General features: G+C 24.9%; 1 protein-coding gene across 1 annotated transcript in view; it reads right to left on the bottom strand.

The window, feature by feature from the left end:
- Positions 1–2531: 2531 nt before the first annotated feature.
- Positions 2532–22580, bottom strand: part of LOC135924159 (Na(+)/H(+) exchanger protein 2-like) — a 40968-nt gene continuing 20919 nt past the window's right edge. Inside the window, exons 10-15 of the mRNA XM_065459208.1 lie at positions 13526–13690; positions 11071–11209; positions 10706–10817; positions 10171–10268; positions 6468–6576; positions 2532–2796 (exon numbers count right to left, since the gene is read on the bottom strand). Of these exons, the coding sequence (XP_065315280.1) occupies positions 2792–2796; positions 6468–6576; positions 10171–10268; positions 10706–10817; positions 11071–11209; positions 13526–13690 (628 nt within the window). The 3' untranslated portion in view covers positions 2532–2791. The remainder of the gene's footprint in view (positions 2797–6467; positions 6577–10170; positions 10269–10705; positions 10818–11070; positions 11210–13525; positions 13691–22580) is intronic.

Below are 22580 nucleotides of genomic sequence, written 5' to 3'. Positions count from 1 at the left end.
TCTATGCTTATCTGTATAAAAAAATTGTAAGGCCAGGTTTTCGCCTTTATAAAAAAGAGATCAAAACACAAACAGATAATATTTTTTTAGCATAATATGTAATTAATTGTTTTAATATTATTATGTTATTCTTATTATAGTAAAAAATATACAATACTTAATTAGTTAATATTACCTCTGGCAACAGATGCCTAAACGAGTTTATGTTTTTTGTTTTGAATTTTTGATATATTAACAGTATAAATTTTAATTTAGCTTTTATTGCTCCTTGTGAAATTAAAGATTTATTGTATATCTATTTTGGAGGGGTTCTAACGCGATTACTTTGCACTCTTATCTCCTAATTAATTAATTTATTAACGTTATTCAAGGCCATGGTACTTTAAAACAGGCTTAAGGCCACCCCATTATAAGAGGTAAAAATTTTATTTTTAACTTTAATTATTCTTATGAGATTCAAGTTTTATTTTTTATATCAAGTTTTTGATGGCATTTGGGGGGGGGGGCTCCATTTTTTTGAAAACTTCCTATGGAGCTGCAAAATTAGGCTCACAACTTTTAAATTTACTTAGAGAACTTGCTTAATATATTTTATTTTTGACCAAATTGTTCTTTTGAACATCGAAATATAAAATTTATTGACTATTTATTAATATGCTTAAATTGTAAGATCTGCTGTCGATATTCTTTATAAGAATTATAAACAATTGGCATTAACTATGATCCTTTTATTAAATTTAAGAGAAGGCGCCAGGTTATGTACTTCTCCTCAATATCAATTTTGATAGACTAAAATTCATCATAATGTTTTTATATATTTTAAAATAAAAATCAAATTTTTATGAAATTTTATCAGAAAAAAATGAAATAATATGGTATATTTCATTTTTTTAAGAAAAAAGAAAGGATTTTAAAATATATTCATAATTATTTAAAAAAAATTGTGAAATTGTGATAGGAACTAGAGATCTGCAAAAGTAAGTCACGCCCGTACCCAGCCTGCGGGTTGGGGCTTAATATTTTTTAAGAAAATTCGGGTCGGGCCGGGTCGGGCTTTAGAATTTTTTTAAAATATATCTAAATTTATCAATTTTATGGTGAATTTTTAATGTGAAATAAAAATATTTGATTTTATTTATAGAAACTAGACACCATATAACATATATCGTTTATTTTGAATTATTTATAAAAATTAATTTCTATATTTATAATAAATTCGGGCCGGGCCGGTGAAATTTTTCAAAAATAATTGCGGGTTCGGGCCGGGCTGGCAAAATTTTTTAAAATATTTCGAGCCGGGCCGGGCTTGAAAAATTAGGCCCGATGCAGATCACTAATAGGGACCCTGTGGTTGTAAGCTTTGGTTGTAGATTTTTATTTTTATTTAGATTCTGGTTTCTATATTTATCTCAATTTATTCAAAATCAATTTGAGGCGAATTTACAAATATTTGTCGAAATAATAGAACATTTAATTAACCATTTTATATTATCTAATAAAAATCATTTGTAATAAAGGACTGAGTTGGTAATCAAATGCCATTAGTAATATTTGAGTTAGTAGAAATCGAGTTAGACTAGAACTACAAAAGCGAAATGAAATAAGAATCTTCATAATTTACTGTAATAATTATAATGAATTATATTTTCAGGAATCTTTATTGGATAATAAAAAAATTTTTAAATCACCGAAATCTTTCATTTACATAATTTAAAAATGCAAACATTTCTGAAAGATTTTAACTAAAAATTTGTCAATTTCTTAGGATTATATTTTGATAACCAGGACAGTAACTGGAAATTTTTGTTATAAGAAATGGCAGGGTGATGGGGCTAATTTTTTAAATATATTTTGATCATATTCTCTTTGTTATCTTTTTCGCATCCTAACATTCGTCGTTTTTAAATGGGATTCGGTGATTGTGGATAAGGAATTTAGAATATGAATTAGGTAATACTAATGAAATATTGTAAAATTGTAATTAACAACTAATTGTGTATAATTTATATAATATTTATACATTCTTTTAAATAACAATTCAATTAAAGCGTAAAAATTTATGAAAAGGGCGGGGGGGGGGTGTGCAAAAAATTAGTGAAAACTACTCTCCCCTTCTCTCGTAGTAATGGCTCTATCGATTTTTAACGCCATTAATGTATTCACTTAACTTACTTACCAAGTCAGGTGTGATCTTTAGGAATTATTGCGGACTATTGGAATTATACTCTTTGAACCGGTTGTAATTTTTCAAAATATATTTGATACATAATAATATAAGGTTTGTATATGATATAATGTTTAAAAAATTTTGTAAATAGTTACAGTTAATAAATAAAACATCTGCCATAAGTTGCATATATAGGAATACGTTTTATTTATTTATAATGCTAAAGTTTCGTTTTTTCATCTACTTGATTTTTATTTTGATGATATACCTTATTTAAGTATTCCTTGTTATTATCTTTACGGATTTTGTTCAAATTGTTTTCATCTCTTTTTTCATTTAGTTTATTTTGACTACTCAATTTAGATGTTTGACTTGTTGATTCTAAAATAATATTCAGAAAAGAAAAAAATATATATAGGATGGAAGTGAAAGAAAATTTTACTTTCAAAGTTATCAGTTCGTTCTAGATATATACTACTAGGTTTTCTTGGGGGTTCTTGCATCACGTCTGGTTCTATATTATTCTTTTTCCAAGGCAAATTTTTTTCAGCCACGGTCAAGGAATAAGCTCTCGGATGGACTAAGGGATCTATCGCTGGTTCAATTTGAATTGACGGTATATTACTAGGCTTAACAAGATTATATATAAATATAAAGATGAGAAATTACTATCACTATTTATCTGTATTGATAAATATTTTAAATATGGACCTACTTACATATATCTATATAAGAATTATATTTATATTTACAATAAAAATCAAACTACTCTATAAAATCAAAATTTTACTCTATTTTTAAAGAATGCATTTAATTTAAAAATTAATTAAAATAGCCTATTTACGAAATTTTAGGCTTTATTTTTAAAAAAATATTATTTCCCATGTGGCATAATCATTTTATTATTTCCTTCCTTTTACCTTAAGCATAAACAAAATGGTGAAAAATGAAAATATATTATATTATATTATTTGATAAAAAGTATATAATCTAATATAATTATCGTATTAGATGATCGTATATATTTTAAAACCTATACTTTAAATCGTCATTATTAGCTGTAAAAATTAAAAATAAATATAATATATTTCTAAAAAAATCGGATCGGGCTGAAAAATATTTTTTAAAAAATATTCGGACAAGGGCAATGTGTAAAAAGGCAATGGTATAAGAAATGCTATATTTTTTTTAATTTAAAATCAGTGAATATACCTCTAACTATACCTATAAAAATACGCGAATCAAATATTCACATTATTTGTATCCGATTCGTATTTTCGAGTTAAATTGTATTATTCATATTCACACAAATAGAATAATTCCTTAATTCGCACTACTATTAAAAACATTATTCAATTTTATTGATCGAATATTCGATTTGCCTCAAAAATTAAATTCTTTAAGAAAAAATGAATTATTTTATTATATGATTTATAAATGAAAAGGTTAAAAATAAAAAGTTCTGTAAGGAACATATTAAATACTTAATAATTTTAAATACTTGAGAATAATTTAAAATATTAATGTATAAATAATTTCAAATATTTACATACATTTAAATAATTTCGAATGCTTATATAAATGATTTAATTTTATATTATACAATAATAGATAAAAAGTTATTTGACAGATAATATATTTCGGAGGTATCATTTGCACGGACCCGCCCGGCCCGGATTTTTTTTAAAATTTTTTTTTGCCCCGGCCCAGGTTTTATCTAAAATTCAATAAAACAATTTAAAATTTTGATTTTAAAAACAGTATTTAAAATATTTACATTGATCTCTTCTTGCTTTAATGTCCCATTGGCATGTATTGGATAATCAAAATTTTTCAAACCTAATTTAGGGAATTAATATAATATTACATAAAGATGATCGTTTTATATAAATTTGATCTTGTTGGGTTCTGTAGTTTGAGAATTTTTTCCTTATTTAATGTTAAAAAACTGTTAATGTAAAACTTGAAAAAGATAATTATAAATATAGTTATATAGTTTACATTAATTTGAGTGGAATTATCAAGCTATGAAATAATTTAAATGTTAAATTTTGATAAATACATTTTATTATAATGAATATAAAATTTATTTAAAATTGAAATGTAATTACGAAATTAGGAATAATAAAAACAATAGAGGTAAATTTTATATCTCATAAAGGTTGTATTTAATGTATTATTTTCATAATGTTTAATTCTAAATCTGCTCGTTCCATTGCTAGAGCCATTTCCATTACCTTGTTTAAATTCAAAAGTAATCACCGTCTATAGTATCTGAATATCTTAATCGTAATTCTTTATCTAGTTGAGTTATCTTTAATCGAGCAATTAATTGATCGCTTATATGTAATTCTATATTGTCTTCAAATTAACTGAAAATAGTAATAAAACAACAAGCTAAATTAAATACAATGGAGAAGAAAAAGGAAGATTTGAATCCATTATAATTTAACATATATAGTTAGGAGATAAATAATATATTAAATAAAACTTTTATGAGATATAACAGTAGGATGTTTATGATTAAATATATAAGTACAATACAATATCTTATTTATTTCAGATTTGGAAACACCCTTAATAAAGATATTTTTCTATCAAACATCGTCAAAGAGGTTAACTATGATTTAAAAAAAATCACATTAACTGAGTTTTGAACTAACTTAAGGATAATAAAAAATAGGTTATCAGAACACAACTGAACTACGGCTTATTAGAAAAATGTGATTTAAATTTATATTTATAAATGAATAATTTTTAATAAGAAAAATTTCATAAAGAGTTTCTTCGATTAAAATATCATATAGAAAACATATGGTTTAATAAATGAATTGATGAATTCAACACATATTTAAATCAAAATATACATTCGAGATTCAAATTAATATTTATTATAATATTTTATGTTTTGATATTTATTGAATTGTAAAGAAATAATCGTCAAGATTGTAAGTTTTTAATTAGAACTTATTCAAAAAATATATTTAAATTCTATTCAAGATAACTTCAATTTGATTGATATTGAAAAATAAAATTTGACCGATCTTACAATGAATAAATAAGCTAGTTCACTGATATTTTATAAATAAGCAGCCCGCAACAGCCGAAAATATGATAAGATTTTAAAAATCCGAGTCAGGTCTAAAAATTTAAAAAAACCGCGCCACCGGGCTGATTTAAAATTATATTAATTAATAGTTAAAATTTTGCGAAATCATAAAATGCTTAAATATTCATTTACTACTAATATTTTCAAATGCCCTTTGAAATAATTTACAAAAATTATTCAAAATAATTAAATTTTTTAAAATTCCGGGCCGGATCGAAGAATGATCAAAAATAAAATCCTGAGATAATATTAAGATATAAAAAAAATCATAATAATCTTGTTGCGTTTTTCAAATTAAATGAGTGAGAACGAGGAATTAAACTTTAATCTGCTATTTTAAAAAACTTGATGGATTTTTAGTGTTGTTTAAGTAACAACTAACATAACAGGTTACAAGAGTAGTTCCATTTGGGCAAAAGATAACTGTAAAAAGTTACTTTTAAAAATATGACTGTAACTAGATATTTTGGAATATAACTACAAAAGTAACTAATTACTTTTCAAGGTACTTTTAAAAATATATGTTAAATATTTATATATAATCATTCATTTTCTTCACATGATGATTTATCAATTTTAGAATGATTGTTTATTAAATTAAATGTTCATTAAATATAATATCCTATTTAAATCAAGCCCTATAGAACATTTATGCTTGGAAGGCTTATGTCTGGAGAAAAGTTAATTCTCATGATTCCAGTTTTGAAAATAGTTTATTGTTATTGTCAAACAAAATTTATTAAACCCAATTATGAAAAACGAATATTATATTGTGTTATTTAATTTTTTTTGATGCAAATATATTATATAGTGATATTTTTTTGGTACTATGTGATATATTTCAATGCTATTATTTTATTTAAATTTCTTTGATCATTATTTTTAGAATGTAAAATTATTTTGTATAATAAAATGATTATATCAAAAATGCTGAGTTATATAAAGTAATTTTGAAAGGAATTTGGAAAGTAACTAGTCACTTTTGCAATGTAATTATAACTTGTTACAAGTAAATTTTTGTAAAATATAACTAGTAACGATAGCTAATTATTTTTTAAAAGTAAATTTTTACAACACTAATATTTTTTTTGGCTTAAGCATATTATACATAAGCATGAATTAAATCCAATAAATAATTATTTATCAATTAAGATCCTGAAGTATCATTGTTAAATTTATAATATATTATACTTGTTACAGTTTGGCTCTTAAGATCTGATAAATCTGGCATACTGTTACTTGGGTTGGGTATACCTTCTATAATTTTGGGGGAATTCTTTAACGAATCACTTCTAAATTTCTTTATAAATAATTTAGTTATGGATATATTGGCATTTGAAAATTGAAAATACATATTATACTGAACTTAAAAATGAAAGTGTTAAGGAAAAAAGTTGTATACACTTAAAATATAAGCAATGTTCAGAATAACCCAAATGTAATATAGGCTCTAGAACATTTTCTTAAAATATTCATATGATGCAAAAGTAAAATTTTATACTGGTAATGGTGGGAACCTATAAACTAGAAAATACTCTATAAATTTAAAGTATATATCTATGAAAATGTAAGAAATATAATTAAATTTCTGCCCTATATTTTTAAAAATATCAAAATCAGAGTTTGAAAATATTTTTCTACACAAATATTTGAGCAAAAATTTTTTGGAGGTAATAAATTTTATGTAAAAAATAATTTGAGATTTAATCCCTTCAAGTTTTTTGGTCAAAATTTTATCATACTTTAATATTAAAAAATATTATGGAATTAAATCTTTTTTAATTTTTTGATCATTTTATTTGTGTAGATTATTTGGTCTATATTGGCTGTTTATTTTCTATAGACCATTTTAATTTAAGCAAATTTAATTCTAGTTTTATTTATAATTTCAAAGATGTTTAAAATTTTTTTTAACAGAAATTGCTAAAAATAAATTTTTATATAATTAATATATTTAATATTATACCCGAGTTTATTTTATATTACAAAATTAAAAGCAAGTTTTATTTTACGAATGGATGATGTAAACATGGAATATTCTAAGTTAAAATTGTTTTATATATCTTAATTTTATACATGATTAATATTACTAGTGAAGATGAATAAACAGAAAAAATAATTAACCCAGCATCAGCGGGGTCAAATATTGAATTGCCTTGGCCAATTTATAAAGCCCATTTTAAATAATCTCTCATAAAATCTCTGGTGAAAAATATTTGTTTTGTCTTCAAAAAAATACTAAAATATCAGTTAGAATTACTTCAACATGTAACATTGTATAACACTTAAAGGTAAATGCTCAATAAAATATTAACAATTTTACAAGTAATATTATTTATAATTTTAAGAGAAAACATAAAACTCTTTGCAAATAAAAGAGCAAGAGGAAAATAAATCAAATTAAAAAGACCCATTAATATTTTTGCAAAAGACTTCAAAAACATAACCTCCAGTTACTAAAAATCGTTCCTTTATTAAATTTGATTAATAGGGGGGTAAAATACGAAGATGGAAATATTATCGCAACCATGTTTCATCCTTATTTCAAACTTGATTGGACTTGCATTCAATAGTAGAAAATAAGTTAATGCAACAATTCAACTATTAAAAGTTTCCAACTGATTGTAAACAGATAACCGCTGAAAAAAATCAAATAATTCTATTAAAGTTGTTATTCATAAAATATAACACCATCTTGCCGTCAAGTACCCATTGATATACTTTAGTGAGACAAAAAATGTTTTTAAAGATAAACGCGAATTAAAAATTTTTTGAGAATGAATGACCTATTACTAAAATCTTAATAATATTTAATAATTTAATTATATATCGTGTATAATACATGAGATAACAACTCAATTTTTTTGAGCTCTCTAATTTGTATTTTAACAAAAGAAATCTAAATTAGACATTTTTCATACCTTACATAATTATAAAATAAAATGTATCTTGGGGAAATTATATCAGTAGCTAGATACATTTGTAAGAATATATATATAGATAAAGATTTTGAAGGTGTACCTGTATTTAGATACGTTTTTAGACTTATATATCTCAAAGGTGTATCCAGGATTTTGCTAAGAGAGAGGGGGCACTATAAATCAATTTTTTCCCATATTGGAGATCTTTAGGTTCATTTATTATAGACCTTAGCCTATATTAGATTATAATAATAATTTTGGGTTTTCACTTTTTTTAAATAAAAATGTTTTTTTCTAAAAATTTTGAATTATACTCCCTGTTTTAAAAATTTATTAACATTTATTAAATTTTTTTCCAAATTTTTTCTTGCTTATATATTGTATATACATTATTTAGGGAGAGGTAGATGGGAGAAGGGGTGTAGGGTTTTTAGCTTTGATGATGTTCAACGAGAACAGGCAAATTTCCGATGAGGGAGGGGCCCTTTGGATTCGGGCTATTAGAGCATTATAAAAAAATAAATTAAATATAATTTTAATTATCAAATTTCATATAAAATAAAAATAATCCATAAATAAAGAGAATAAATATTTATCTTTAAATAACGTTAATTTTGTCCCTGTGGTCACCTACACACTCAGAAACTTTTGGCACAAAAAGTAGAGAAAAAATTATCAGCTAGCCATGGCGATCCAAAGAAATAATTCAAATTGAGACAAAACAAGGAGATGAAAATAAATAGATCTTATCTAATTTAAATCCGAGGTTCTAGGTCATATTTAAAAATATATTATAGTAGCGCATTATTTTTTCTTTTTAAATAGCGAAGTTGTTAAGTCAGATACATAGTCTAAAAATGCATCTAGATACAGGTACACTTTTACAAATGTATGTAAACAGATACAATTTTTATCATACTTATATACAGGGTTCGCCGTTCTAGAACAAACTCTTATTATGAGATCACAAAATATATAACCAAGATAATATTAAAAATGTCAATACCCTTATTTTTATCATTCTTTCGACCTAATTTTCCTGTAAAGCGAGCATTAAAAAATTTATTCATTAAAAGTCAGAGGAGTATCTATAAAATGATTTAAAAAAATTATAAATAAATTTATTTCCTTAAAATAATTTTGTGCATCAATGGTATTGATTTAATAATTAATGGGCGTCATGGCTAAACAAGGATTTATATATTCCTTTATGGTCCGCACAAATTGAGTGTTTACGTTTGCAGTACGTTTTCCAACGTACATTATAAAAATATCCCCACAATCTTGAACTGATATCTAATTTAAAGAATATTTATATATTTTGTCTATATTTAAGTTTCAATATTTTATATATAAATTTTAATATTTTATATAATAAGTTTTAATTTTATATATAAGTTTTTAATATTTAAATATAAGTTTTAATATTTTATATAAGTTTTAATATTTTATATAAGTTTTAATAATTTTATAAATAAGTTTTAATATTTTATACATATATATTTTTTTATTATATTAGTCTTAATATTTTTTAATTAAATGCTCATAGTAAATAAAATGAATTTTGCATTCAAATATTTTTATTTTTAATATAAAAAAGCGTTAAATAAAAGTATATCAAAATAAAACTTGAAAAGTATCTAAAAACAGATATAGATACCTTTAAAATAGTATCATATAAATACAACATTTTTGTATCTAGATACTTTAAGAATGTTAAATAAAAATGGAATTTTAAATATTTTATATTATTGTTTTTTAAATAATAATAATATTTTTATATAAAAAATATTCTAAATAATCCAAAAAAAACGATAAAGAATCCCATGAAATTTGATCCTATAAATTTAAAAAAAATAATCTTAAAAATTTGAAAATTTTTTATTTTGAGGAAGCTTCAAAATCTGAAAATTATTTATTTCAAATTTAATTTTTTGCTCATTTCTAGAATATTTTATTTTTTCAATTCTAACTGGTAAAAAGGCATTTGTGATCTTGTTTGAATAACGTCGTAATGTATTTGTTATACCGGAGCCTAACCGTACCAGCTTGTTAGAGTCCTTATATTGTTCTAAATATTTGTTTTTATATAGAATGTATCAGGATGTCGAACCGTTAAGTATGAGGTTTAGTTCCAACAGTTTAAAACTGTTAGGCTCCTTTTTCAGTTTTTTTGGAAAAATTTATTTGGATTTCTTCGCTTTAGGTTTAAAATTCAAGTTTTGTTAAAGAAAGAAAGAAATAGTATTTTATACTTTATGAACCTTAGCCAATACTCTCGATATTTTCCAAGGGGATATCTACATGCACCAAGGGTTTTATATCACAACAATATCTCAACTATCCTCTAACTGAAAAACATATAGTTTAAAATAGTGTCAACCTTGCCAAAAAAGCAAACAATTACAATCTATAGAAGTTATTTACTCCTTTAAAGAAAACTCCCATTTTTAAGCAAAAAATTGTGATAAAATATATGAATTTTTCTAAAAATTATATTTAATATACTTTCTATGATAGGGTGATGTTGTTTGTAATTGGTATTAGAATATCTGTTGACTAAAGACGGCAAGTTTACAGGGTCATCATATATATCTTGACGACTGAATCTTTTCAGATTCTATTTTTTGTTATACAATTAAAATAATATATAATTCATTTTTTTTTGAATATTTGTTTATCGGATAGAAAAATGCTAAATTTTAATAAAATAATTTTTCATCATGTTAACTTTTTGATTATTGATAGTAAATCTAAGATCTTTTCTAAATTAAAACCAATCAAAAAAATTTCTCATTTTGTTGAACTAAAGCAAACCCCTTCTAACACCTTGAGTGATCATGCTATAAAATATATAAATAAGTATGTTTAACAGCGGTTCTCCTTTTAGGCATCAAATTATCAACGGCGTCATGCCATTTAGAAGCTATCCGATTGGCGTAAGCTTCATCCATATGACTTGTATCCAAAACAGGGAGATCGATTGATTTTCTTTGATCTTTTCTGATACCTCTGCATAATATTAAATATGAAACATGTATCCATTTATAAGTAATGTATAATGTGCATTTCTGAGAGCGGTCTCAATGTAAATATTTATTTTGGGCTTTACAAGCTTTTCTAAGAGTAAGAGGTCATAAGCGAATCAAAATGATTGAATTATTAAGCTTAATTTGAATTTTATGAAAATATTAATGAAGGTAAAGATACTTCGAAATTAAAAAAAGAATTATACCAGCCGATTGACCGACCAGTTATTTTTCATGGAATGCTGTCTAGTTCGGTCTTCACTTCACTAGACTAGACAAGATAATATCAAATTTTAATATTTAATAAATCAATAATCTCTGAGAATCTTGTGAGGTAAAAAAATTATATATAATAATTTAATTTCTAACTATATTAAAATACTTTATTATTTGAAATATAGGCATTTTATTTACTTAAAAAAATAAATTGATACAGGCGAAAATGTGCTAGGAGCGATTGATTTTATAGAAAAAGAATTAAAAGTTAGTGTCTTGAATTAAATAAGGATAAAATGAAAATATTATGGAACCCCTACTGACAATTGTAACAACTTTAAAATTATTGATCGAGAGTCAATTTTATTATTAGGATCTCCGTTAATTAGTGCCATAACTAGCTTTAGAGAATACTATATTTTGTGTAATAAAATTAAAAACCATACATCGAAAAATTCCGGTTCATCAATCCTTGTATTTGATAAGGAAATCGTTATGTCTTTCCAATATCAATTTAGCTCATCTTCTTTGTTTCAAAACTTTTCCTTCCTTCTCTCTCTAGATATGAAAGCAAAAACTCCCTAGAAGTTTTCCCGAATATACATTTCTCCGATTTTTCGACCAAACATGGTACTTGCGATTTACCACAATTTGGTATCTCTATTAGCTGCCTTCCTTTTATGCAGGCTTCAATGCTAAGAGATTATTAGTAAGCTTGCAAAGGGGAAAGATAGTTTAATTGAAGCTGTCTATGACTTATAAATAAAATATTCTTGCATTTTATCTCCCCCACAATCCACTACAAAAGTAAGTTTTCTCAACCCTCTTATAAGAAATATGTAGGTAAAAATTCCCATTCAAGGTACTCCCACTTGGGAAAAACTTGAATATGAATGGATAGAAAAGGCTATAAGTACCAATCATGATCTGATGCTATCAGATCAAGAGTTGTGGGTGTCATTTAGATATAGACTAGGCTGCGACATATGTCTACCTTACAAATATAAAAAGTGTGGAAAAGAGTTCGATTATAAAATAGACATGGCTTAACTTGCTTATATTCTAAAAGTAGCCTCCACAGAACAATTAATTTGATTATTTCAAATAAATTAGGTTTGGCCAACTAAGCAAATCGGCTTGTACCCATTCTCTTATCACTTTCCGATGGCAAAAGACCGGACTGCTTACAAATACTGCTTGGTTTAGGAAAATATCTTGGGATTTCACTTTGCTTCCCAGTTTTCCTCTAACCTAAACATTGTTCTGATTCAACAGCTGAAAGGTCAAAAATCAGATAGTATCACCACCTTTCTGATTTTCATCTCCCTCAAAAGTCAATTCAACCAGAGGAATCCTTGGGTCCAAGGCAAAAAGATTTTAGGTCAAAAAAGTTTCTTACATAATGGGGATCGTGAATTCTCTTAAAATTTTACAATCAATTAAAATTTTTAAAGTTTCCTCGGAATTAATGACTGCCTTCTTATCCGTATTCTATATTTTTTAAAATAAACAACTCAATGTACCTTTTTAATATGTTTTTATATATCATTTTAAACAGAGATCTGAAGGCCCGACCCAACCTAAAACCCGGCCTAGATATAATGGTATGGCTGTAGTAAATTTTTAAAGTAAAGCTAGGTGGGCTTAAATTTTTTATACCCAGGCCTGGCAGGACAGAATATTTTCATTCTATTAATCCAATCAGGGCCGGGCCGAAAATTTTAAATGTGATCATTGTATAAAATATAAATATATATATATAAATAATAATAATTGTTGTATAATTGAATTATATATCACATTCATTCCACTTCTCATATTTCATAACATTTTAAAACAATTTTATATAAAATATTTTTATATAACTGGACCGGGCATAATGTTAAAAAATCCGGGCCATGCAGTTATTTTTAGAAATCTGGGTCGGATTGTACAATTGGTACTCTTACAGGTCTGTGTCTCTAATTTTTATATAGTATATATATATATATTTTTATAAATAGTTTAAATGTTATTTTTAATATATTTTTTAAAATAAATAAAATGCCTCGTAAAAAAAATAGCAAAATTCATAAAAACTTACGTGATTTCTTCCTTGAGCATAATAATATCACCATGATATTGGTTTAATAAATTTTTAGCTTCGTACACGTTCAATTTTTTGCAAATATCCACAAGATTATCGTCTCTGGATGACAATTTTTTTACTAAGTAAGGTTGCAGGTATTTGTATTGGAGAAATTCTAATCTGTAATTTTCAAAAAAAGAATAAAAAATCTACAACTTATAATTTCCAATTAATTTCCTCTTATTGAATGTAAAAATCTCAATTTATTGGCATATATTATACCTAGGGACATGAAATGGAATGTTTACGAAATGTTACGAGAACGAAACATAGGGAAAATTAATTATGGGACGATAAACAGAATTTCGAGAAATATGCCAGAAGAGTTCTGGAATGTTATGAAAAAATTATATAAAGATTCATTTAAACTATCCTATTAGTAAATAAATTCCAATTTTTCACAAACATAACTATAACTATTATTGACCATTATTTAATATTATTATTATGTGATTTTAAGATTATAAACACATTATTTTTAGTCAAATTTTTATAATTGCTTTGTTATAAGAACAATATTATTTAAAAAAGATTTAAATTTAAGTGGAAACGTTTTGTGCACTAGACCTATATAAAAATGATCGAATATTCAATTCGTTTTATATAATTTAAATTGAATAGTAACGAATACGAATAGTAAATTATTCGTTATGTTTGAATAGGAAACTTATTCAAATTATTATGTTTTAAATAAAATTAACTTATTTGTCATTAATATTGATAATATCAATCTGATAAGTTATATGATTAATAACGTATAATCAACTGCATGTGAAAGGCTGTTCTCAGTTAATTTGCTATAAAAAAATGGCTTTGTAAAAAGAAGAAACAATAAAAAAAGACTTTCTGCCTTAAAAATCTTGACATTATCTTTCAGATAAAGACTCAATTAATACTAATATAAGTATCATAAAGACCAATAAATAAAATTAAACAATTTAAGGAATGCGTTTTTAAAAATGGAACAAGATTCTTTTTCCCGGAACGGGAACCAACAGCACATAGGCGTAGCCAGGATTTTCCTAATGGGGGGGGGGGGGAATTAAAAAATTTTTGGGGGCTTCGCCCCCAGACTCTATTTGGACGAGCCTTCGGCCGGGTTACCATCTATATATAGTCATAAAATACTTTTACAAGATAGGAGGTTAATTTTAATAAAAAAAAATAAGCCTGGAACAAATATGAAATATATTTTTATTAGTTTATATAAAATATAATAAATTACTTGTATATACATTAATATAAAAGCATGGTAATAATTTATTCCAAACAAATATAAGAAATTTATTTATAAAAAGTAAGTAGACATATAGTTGATACTCTATTATATACAATTGGATACAAATTACTAGGTAAAATTCCACTTTTAAGACATATTTGATAGTTAAGAATATATTACAGTTAATATTTTAACAAATTTTACTAATCAATGCTCTTGATAATAAATATAGCAACAATTAGCATTCAATTAATTAACGCCATCTATTTATTTTAAATAAAAAAATGATATTAAAAATTAATTTTTATATTATTCATTGCTCAATGTCTTTAAAAGATATTTTCAGATGTCCTTATCAATATTAATAGTTTTCTGTAAAATATATAAATCACTATATTGGTAAAAATTATTTGATTGTCATATGATAATTGATTATTAGATATACTATAAATCTACGACATATAATATTCCACTATTTGTATTGTGCTTTAATTTTTTTATTTAATTTATGATTTCACTTTATCAATAATTTTATAATTATATTTTACTTTTATTAAGATATATAAATTAAAATTACTCACTTTATAAAAAATAATATTTGATATATTATATTATTTAGTAATTTTATGAATCTATTAATAATAATTATAATACATTTCACTTTTGTCTAAAGACTTATCTTTGGCTTATATTCCATTTCTTTAAAAACACTTTTGGTTCACTTTTTTTTATATATAAATGTTTTTTTCCACAAATGTATAAATTATGATGAATAGTTTTAGTTTAAAAAAATATCAACTTTTACATTCTTTCATTCAAATTATTGTTTAAGATATATGCATACATTTTTGAGGGTCAGGAAGTGGGTGGAGGACTAAGGGGGGTATTTTATATTAGCTTAAAATGATATTCACAAAAAATGATAAATTTCTGAAGGAGGGGATTTCCCCTACCCTTCTATTTCGGCTACGCCTATGCAACAGCAACTCAGAGATACCCTTGTTCCATGTTCTTGAATATACTATGTTTAAGTATCCATGTTAGCTACATATACATGGTTTCCCATTTAAAAAAGAAAAAGTCCTAATCAAAAAAGGAAAGTTTTAGTATTAAAAGAAAAAGGTCCGATTAAAAAATGCATCAATCATAAAAGGAAAAGGTCCGATTAAAAAAGGAAAAGTCAATCAAAAAGGGTAAAGTTCCAAAGACTTAGGAAAAAGTTCGATCAAAAAGGGAAAAGTGTCAAACAAAAAATGGAAAAGGTTCAATCAAAAAAGGAAAAGTGTCAATCAAAAAAGGAAAATAGGAATTTTTTAAATTTTTTTTCTTGTCAATTTTTCTTAAATTTTTATTATTCCTTCTTATTTTATTTCTAACTTTTTACGATATCTTTATTTTTCTTACTATATCTTTTCTCAATTTACTTTTCTTCTCATTTTTGATATTTCACTTTTGTCTTTTTAAAAATACAGGGTTTCCCATTCAAAAAAGGAAAAGTTATAATCAAAAAAAGGAAATGTTTCAATCATTAAAGGAAAAGGTCCGATCAAAAAAGGAAAAGGTTCAATCATAAAAGGAAAAGATTCAATCAAGAAACAAGAAAAGAAAAGACCCGATCAAAAAAGGAAAAGTGTCAATCAAAAAAGTAAAAGGTCCAATTAAAAAAGGTAAAGTGTCACAAAAAAGGAAAATTCCCAATCAAAAACGGAAAATCGTTATTTTCTTAAAAATAAGAAAATTTTTTTTCTTGTCAATTTTTATAAATTTTTATTTGTTTTATTATTCCTTCTTATTTTATTTCTAATTTTTGTGAGATCTTTACTTTATTTTTCTTACTATCTTTTCTCAATTTATTTTTCTCCTCATTTTCATTCTTTTTATTTATAAATATTCTCTGTTATTTTTCTTCATTTCTTACACCATTTTTTAAAATAATTCTTTCCTTTTTTCATCATACATAACAATATTTTGACTTTATGATTTTTTCTCCTTATAGTTATCTTTCACATACATTTCTAACTTTTTTAATCTCTTTAAGTCATTTTTAATCTTTATTTTCTGATCTTTTCTCAATATTTTTTTCTTCTCATTTTTCATAATTCTTTTTTGTAATAATTTTTAATTTACACTTAATTTTTATTTTTCAATGGCAAATTTGAAAAATAAGAATTTAAAAATGATTATATTTTATTAATTTACATATCACTTGGTATTACAGTTCAAATTTATTTAATTTTAAAAAGGTACATTACAGGCGCGTACGCAGGAATTTGGTCTGGGGGGGGGATAATAAATTTTTTTAAGAAATAATATTGTTTTTTAAAAATATCAAGCATAAATTTATTAGGACTAATAACTATTTCTAATACACAATTTTAAATTTATGTGAATTATAAAAAAATTATATGTAAAGAATCACTTAAATGACCCAAAATAGAAATTTGAATTTTTTGAGCCTTTACACAAAAAGTTTCTTAGGAATAATTGCATTTTGTATGTTATATATTTATAATGTAAAATCCAATCTTCGTTGTAATTGAGCTAATTTTTCAATTATCTCATCCTTGCTTGTCGTCAAATGCCTATGAATATTCAAAAGATTCAAACCTTTCAATCTACTTTCAGATGTTGTACTTCTTGGTATGTTTTGGGCCGGACAATATTTTAATTTTTTTAAATATACCCGAGCCAGGCCCGAAATTTTTTTAAAAAAACACCCAAGCCGGGCCTGAATTATTTTAAAAAAACACCCAATCCGGGCTGTATTTTTTAAAACAGTCTATATTTGAAATCGTTATTATTAACTATTAAAATCAAAAATAAATATAATTTAATCCGGGCCGGGCCTGAAAATTTTTTTAAAAAATCCGAGTCGGGCCTAAAAATTTTTTTAAAAAAAGCTGGGCCTGGCCTGAAAATTTTTTAAAAATAACCCAGGCCGGGCCGTAAAAAATTTTTAAAAAAAATCCGGGCCGTGCCCTGCAAATCTTATTTCTGCAGGCCTCTGTTATTCTTCTTAAAAAAGAAAATGTTCTCTCATTAGTTTACTAATGGGAAGAGTTTATAAACCCTTTTATAACATTGGGAATTTAATCTAAAATGTGTTTGAAATAATGCAGAGCATCCATAGCATTTTTTGGGACTATATCAACCATAGTTAATCTTATAAACATAGTTATTCAGCTAGTAAGGCATCATAAGATACTTTAACATCTTTATAATAAAAATTCTAACAAGTATTTTTTTTCTAAAAAAGGTTGGGAATATTTGGGTTATAAATGTATCTATATTTAAGATATACTCTTCTACTGATCCTATATTATGTTTTAACGATGAGCTTGACTTGCTACAAGTCGATTTCTTTTTCCCTGTTGGACAAGAAGTTTCAGAAATAATTATGAAATTTGAAAATGGTAGATTAATATTACGCTACTAAAATTTTGAAAATAATAAGTAAATATTACGCCGAAAAACTTGAAATCGAAATTAATTGATAATAACTTAGTAGATAAATTTGATAATAAATGTAATTAAATATAATTTAATATGAGATACGAATAAATATTAACAAATATAAACAATAATATTTCTGAAAAATATATCCGGCATCTGCATTTTTTGGCTTTGGGGGGGGGGGAGGTTTGCTCCCCCCTTCCCTCCCCCGCTGCGTACGCCAATGAGTACATTATAACCAAACGATTAATTTAATTCAGCAATTATAATTAAATAATTTAATATGTAAAAAATTTTAATAAAAAAATTGTCTGCCATGGAGAAATAAAAATTAAAGCGAATAAAAATAATTATCAAAAATGAAAAAAAAAATGAGTAAAGATCTGTAAAATAAAGATTAAAAATGACTTAAAGAGATTGAAATGGTTAGAAATGTATGTAAAAGATTACAATATAAGGAGAAAAAATCATAAAAAGTCAAAATATTGTTATGCAGGATGAAAAAAGAGGAAAGATTTTTGTTAAAAAATGAAATAAGAAATGTAGTAGAAGAAGTGAAGAAAAATAACAGGAAAAATTTATAAATTATTTTTTAAAAAACAAAAGTGAATTATCAAAATTGAGAGGAAAAAGAAAGTAAAAAAATCGCAAAAGGTTAGAAATAAAATGAGAAGGAATGATAAAAATTTAAGAATTATCAAGAAAAAATATCAAAAAAAACGATTTTCCTTTTTTAATTGAAACTTTTCCTTCTTTGATTGACACATTTTTTTTGATTGAACCATTTCCTTTTTTGTTAGACATTTTTTTCTTTTTTGATTGAACCTTTTCCTTTGATCGGACCTTTTCCTTTTTTGATTGAACCTTTTCTTTTAATGATTGACCCTTTTCCTCTTTTGATCGTACCTTTTCCTTCTATGATTGAAACTTTTCCTTTTTTCAGGGTTAAAACTTTACAATACTTTTCAATATAAGTTTAATATCTATATCTTTTTGAAGAAAATAAAGAATATTTTACTGAAATTTGGATAAAAAGATTTATTATTAATGAAAATTTAATATAACAACTAAAATAATTATAATGATAAAAGCAAAAAATGATAATAATAATATTTTAAATTTTATTGTTACTTTACATTCCTTTTTCCAATATTATTTCATCCTATATATCTGTATATTTTATATTTTTTTAATAGATTAATTTAAATGTAAAAAAAAAATCATATGTGTTATATTTTTAAGTTAATGGATAAATTCTTTAAAAAAAGAAATAATAAAAAATCGATCGTTAATGGATACTTTAAGGTAAACGTTTAATTTAAATATAATAAAAAATCAAGTTAAATCGTTTAACAAAAAAAATACAAATTTTATAACTTTAATATAAAATGTCTTATGGACATAAGAAGAATCAAACTAACCGATCGACAAAAAATCGATTACATTAACACTTTTAAAGTTGAATAAATTTTTTCAAATAATAAATTTAAATGTGATTTGTATTTGAGCAGTCATAACAAGATATTTCAGGCTATGCATGGAATTTTCAACTGATTACCTGTTACCTCCATTTAATAATGAATATGTACCTAAAAAGCAAGTATAATTATATTTAAAAATTTCTAGTTAAAGTTTTTGTTTAAGAAATATGGATTCGCTATTTTCGTTTATTCTATTAAAAAATTTTCGCGATAAAATTTTTAAAAAAAAATATGTAGACTAGGAAAAATGGCCGTTAGTTGATATGATTATTGGCTGAAATATAAAATTATTGAATTTTGAATATTTATTAATTTTTTTATTTTCGCTAGTAAGTAGGTTTGAATTAATTGATGAAGGAAAGAAGAAGACGCAGATTGCGTCCCAAATAAGGGATTTCCCGTTGGACCTGAGGGTACAGGTTAAACCGTCGGGTCTGAGGCCGTCCTATAATGAAAGATTGGTTAGTTCGAGGATGTTGGGTATTTTAGCCAGCGTTATGGATGATTTTATTAATTGCTTTTGCCAGAGATGGCGACTTTGGCTGCGGGTGCATAGGCCGTGTCGGGTGTTAAGTTGAACGGGTAAGTTGCATTGTTGGCAAGTGTGGGGCTGTGTAAGCAAGCATCCAAGTCTAAATCCTATAGTAACTCTTAGTTGCTCATTGCCTAAGAGATTATATAAGGTTTGGCTTGGAAGTGCTTCGAGCCATTCATGCCTACCATATTTATCGTTTTGCATGTCGTTAATATTGGTGGGGTTGAGGCTATTTTGTAGTTTCTTTATTAGGGGTTCGAAAATAGATTTGTTGGAAATTTCGGTTCGAAATGTAAAACCGTCTGGGGTAAGTTGATTCCATCGTTCTTGCTGCTGTTAAAAGGTCATCATTGGGAGTTATGAATGATGAGATCACTGAATTGAGGGATAAGCGAATTGAGATAAATAAAGATAGGGATAATAGTTGTAAAGGAACCAAGTCGATGACAACTAGTTTAGCAGGTACGTGGACAAGGTGTCAAAAATTTTCATAAATTTTTAATAATTAAAATATATTGTATTTCATATCAAATCAACTGAAGATTCAACCCGACCCTTTTCTATTTTATTAAAATTTTTATGATGGTAGTATATACACTAACTATTAAAAATATAAAATAATTCCCAACTCACCTTACTTCATGCATATGGCCATCTTTAGAAATGCAAAAATTCCAAAATAGACTATATTTAGTTTTAAATACCTCAAAAAGTAATTAAATTAAAAACATAATTTAAATTTTATTAAATAGCTCTAAAAAACCCCTTTTATATGATATAAAAATTATTTTATTGGAAATAAGTCTATTACTAAAAACCGGAAATAGAAAAGAGAAAATGCCTATAAGATAAAAATTGCTCTTTTTTTCTTTTAAATTTCTTACAGATAAACCTTATACATTATAATATTTGCACAAAATTCTAAACTGGTACGAGTACTGGCCAAGAGTTATACTTTGAATAAAAGTAGTATGGCTAAAATCGTTCATAAATATCATTCATATTGAAATTTATAGTAATTTTTTCAAAGTTTCAAAATAAATAGAAAATTTTAAATTTTTACATATTAAAAAATAGGATAGTGGACATTGATGATCTCTGGGTTAGGCCTAGTATATTTAAAAGAAGTTTGACCGTATCAGGCTTAAATTTTAAATAAAAGAAATAAATTTTAAAATTCTTGGATGAAATAAGTAGCAAATATAATTTTATTTGTTTGTAGAATGATCATGATAATTTTGTTCAGTGTAATGTAAAACTGTATTTAAAAAAATAATAATTTCTATATAATATTCGAGCCGGGGACAAATAATATCTATTTCGGGCCTGATTTTTCGGCAAAAATAAAAAGATATTTGTTTGGGATATATTTCTTAGGCTCTATGCAGATCATTAATAGACATTGTGTCATATTCAACACATAGGTTTAGCTATTTTATTTTAGAAGGAAAATGTAAAAATATACTTAGGAATTCATTTGGCCGTTAAAAATCTATTTTCGAGAGTGATTTCCATTCATAAATTTTTAACGTTGCTGACAAATATATATAATACGCGGCATATAAATTCCCGCATAATTATATAAATCCATAGGTGTTAGTATATGATTTTTCATAAGGACGTTGCAGGCTTGCTATAGCCACTTACCTCTTAGTAATTCCCCCCAAACTATCGCAAAGAGTTATACCAACATGCAGTTGCAAAAAATTTCACTCTACCTTGATCTAAAAATTATTATAATGTTTGTAGAGGTTAATAAAGTTTTTTTGTCTTTATTCGATCTTTATCTGGGTTGAAGAGATTATTAAGCTTAACCTTATTATTTATTCCTTATAATGCTTCCAAATTAAAGCGGTTCGCATTATATTTTATACAATACAATTTGGTAAATGTTATTCAAAACACTCTGATTTTTTAGGATTTTCGTTTTAATGCTATTATTCAAATATATTGTCCACTTTAAAAAAAAATAAACTACTATACATTTGGTAATATAGGGGTTAAGTCATACTGCACTTTTTATTTTATAACATTTCCTGTTATCTATTTTCGGTCTTTGGTAAAAGACTTATTTTCAATAAAATAAATTTTATATCATAAAGGGTTATTCTATAGGTTTTAAACAAAATTCAAATCATGTTCTTAGCCGAGATATTTTAAATTAAATATTGTGTATTTTAGAATTTTCGCGTTTCTAAAGTGGGCCGTATCTCATGATGTAAGCCAATTTGAAAAGTAAGAGTTTACATTTTTATTTGTCAGTGTATATTCTACTAACATACAAATTTTTAAAAAAATTGAAAGGGTTGACATAAGAATCAA

Source organism: Gordionus sp. m RMFG-2023, chromosome 2 (assembly GCF_954871325.1).
Source record: "Gordionus sp. m RMFG-2023 chromosome 2, tfGorSpeb1-WG-v2, whole genome shotgun sequence".
NCBI lineage: Eukaryota > Metazoa > Nematomorpha > Gordioida > Chordodea > Parachordodidae > Gordionus > Gordionus sp. m RMFG-2023.
Note: the sequence above shows the minus strand (reverse complement) of the source record. Positions and strands in the feature narration are given on the sequence as shown.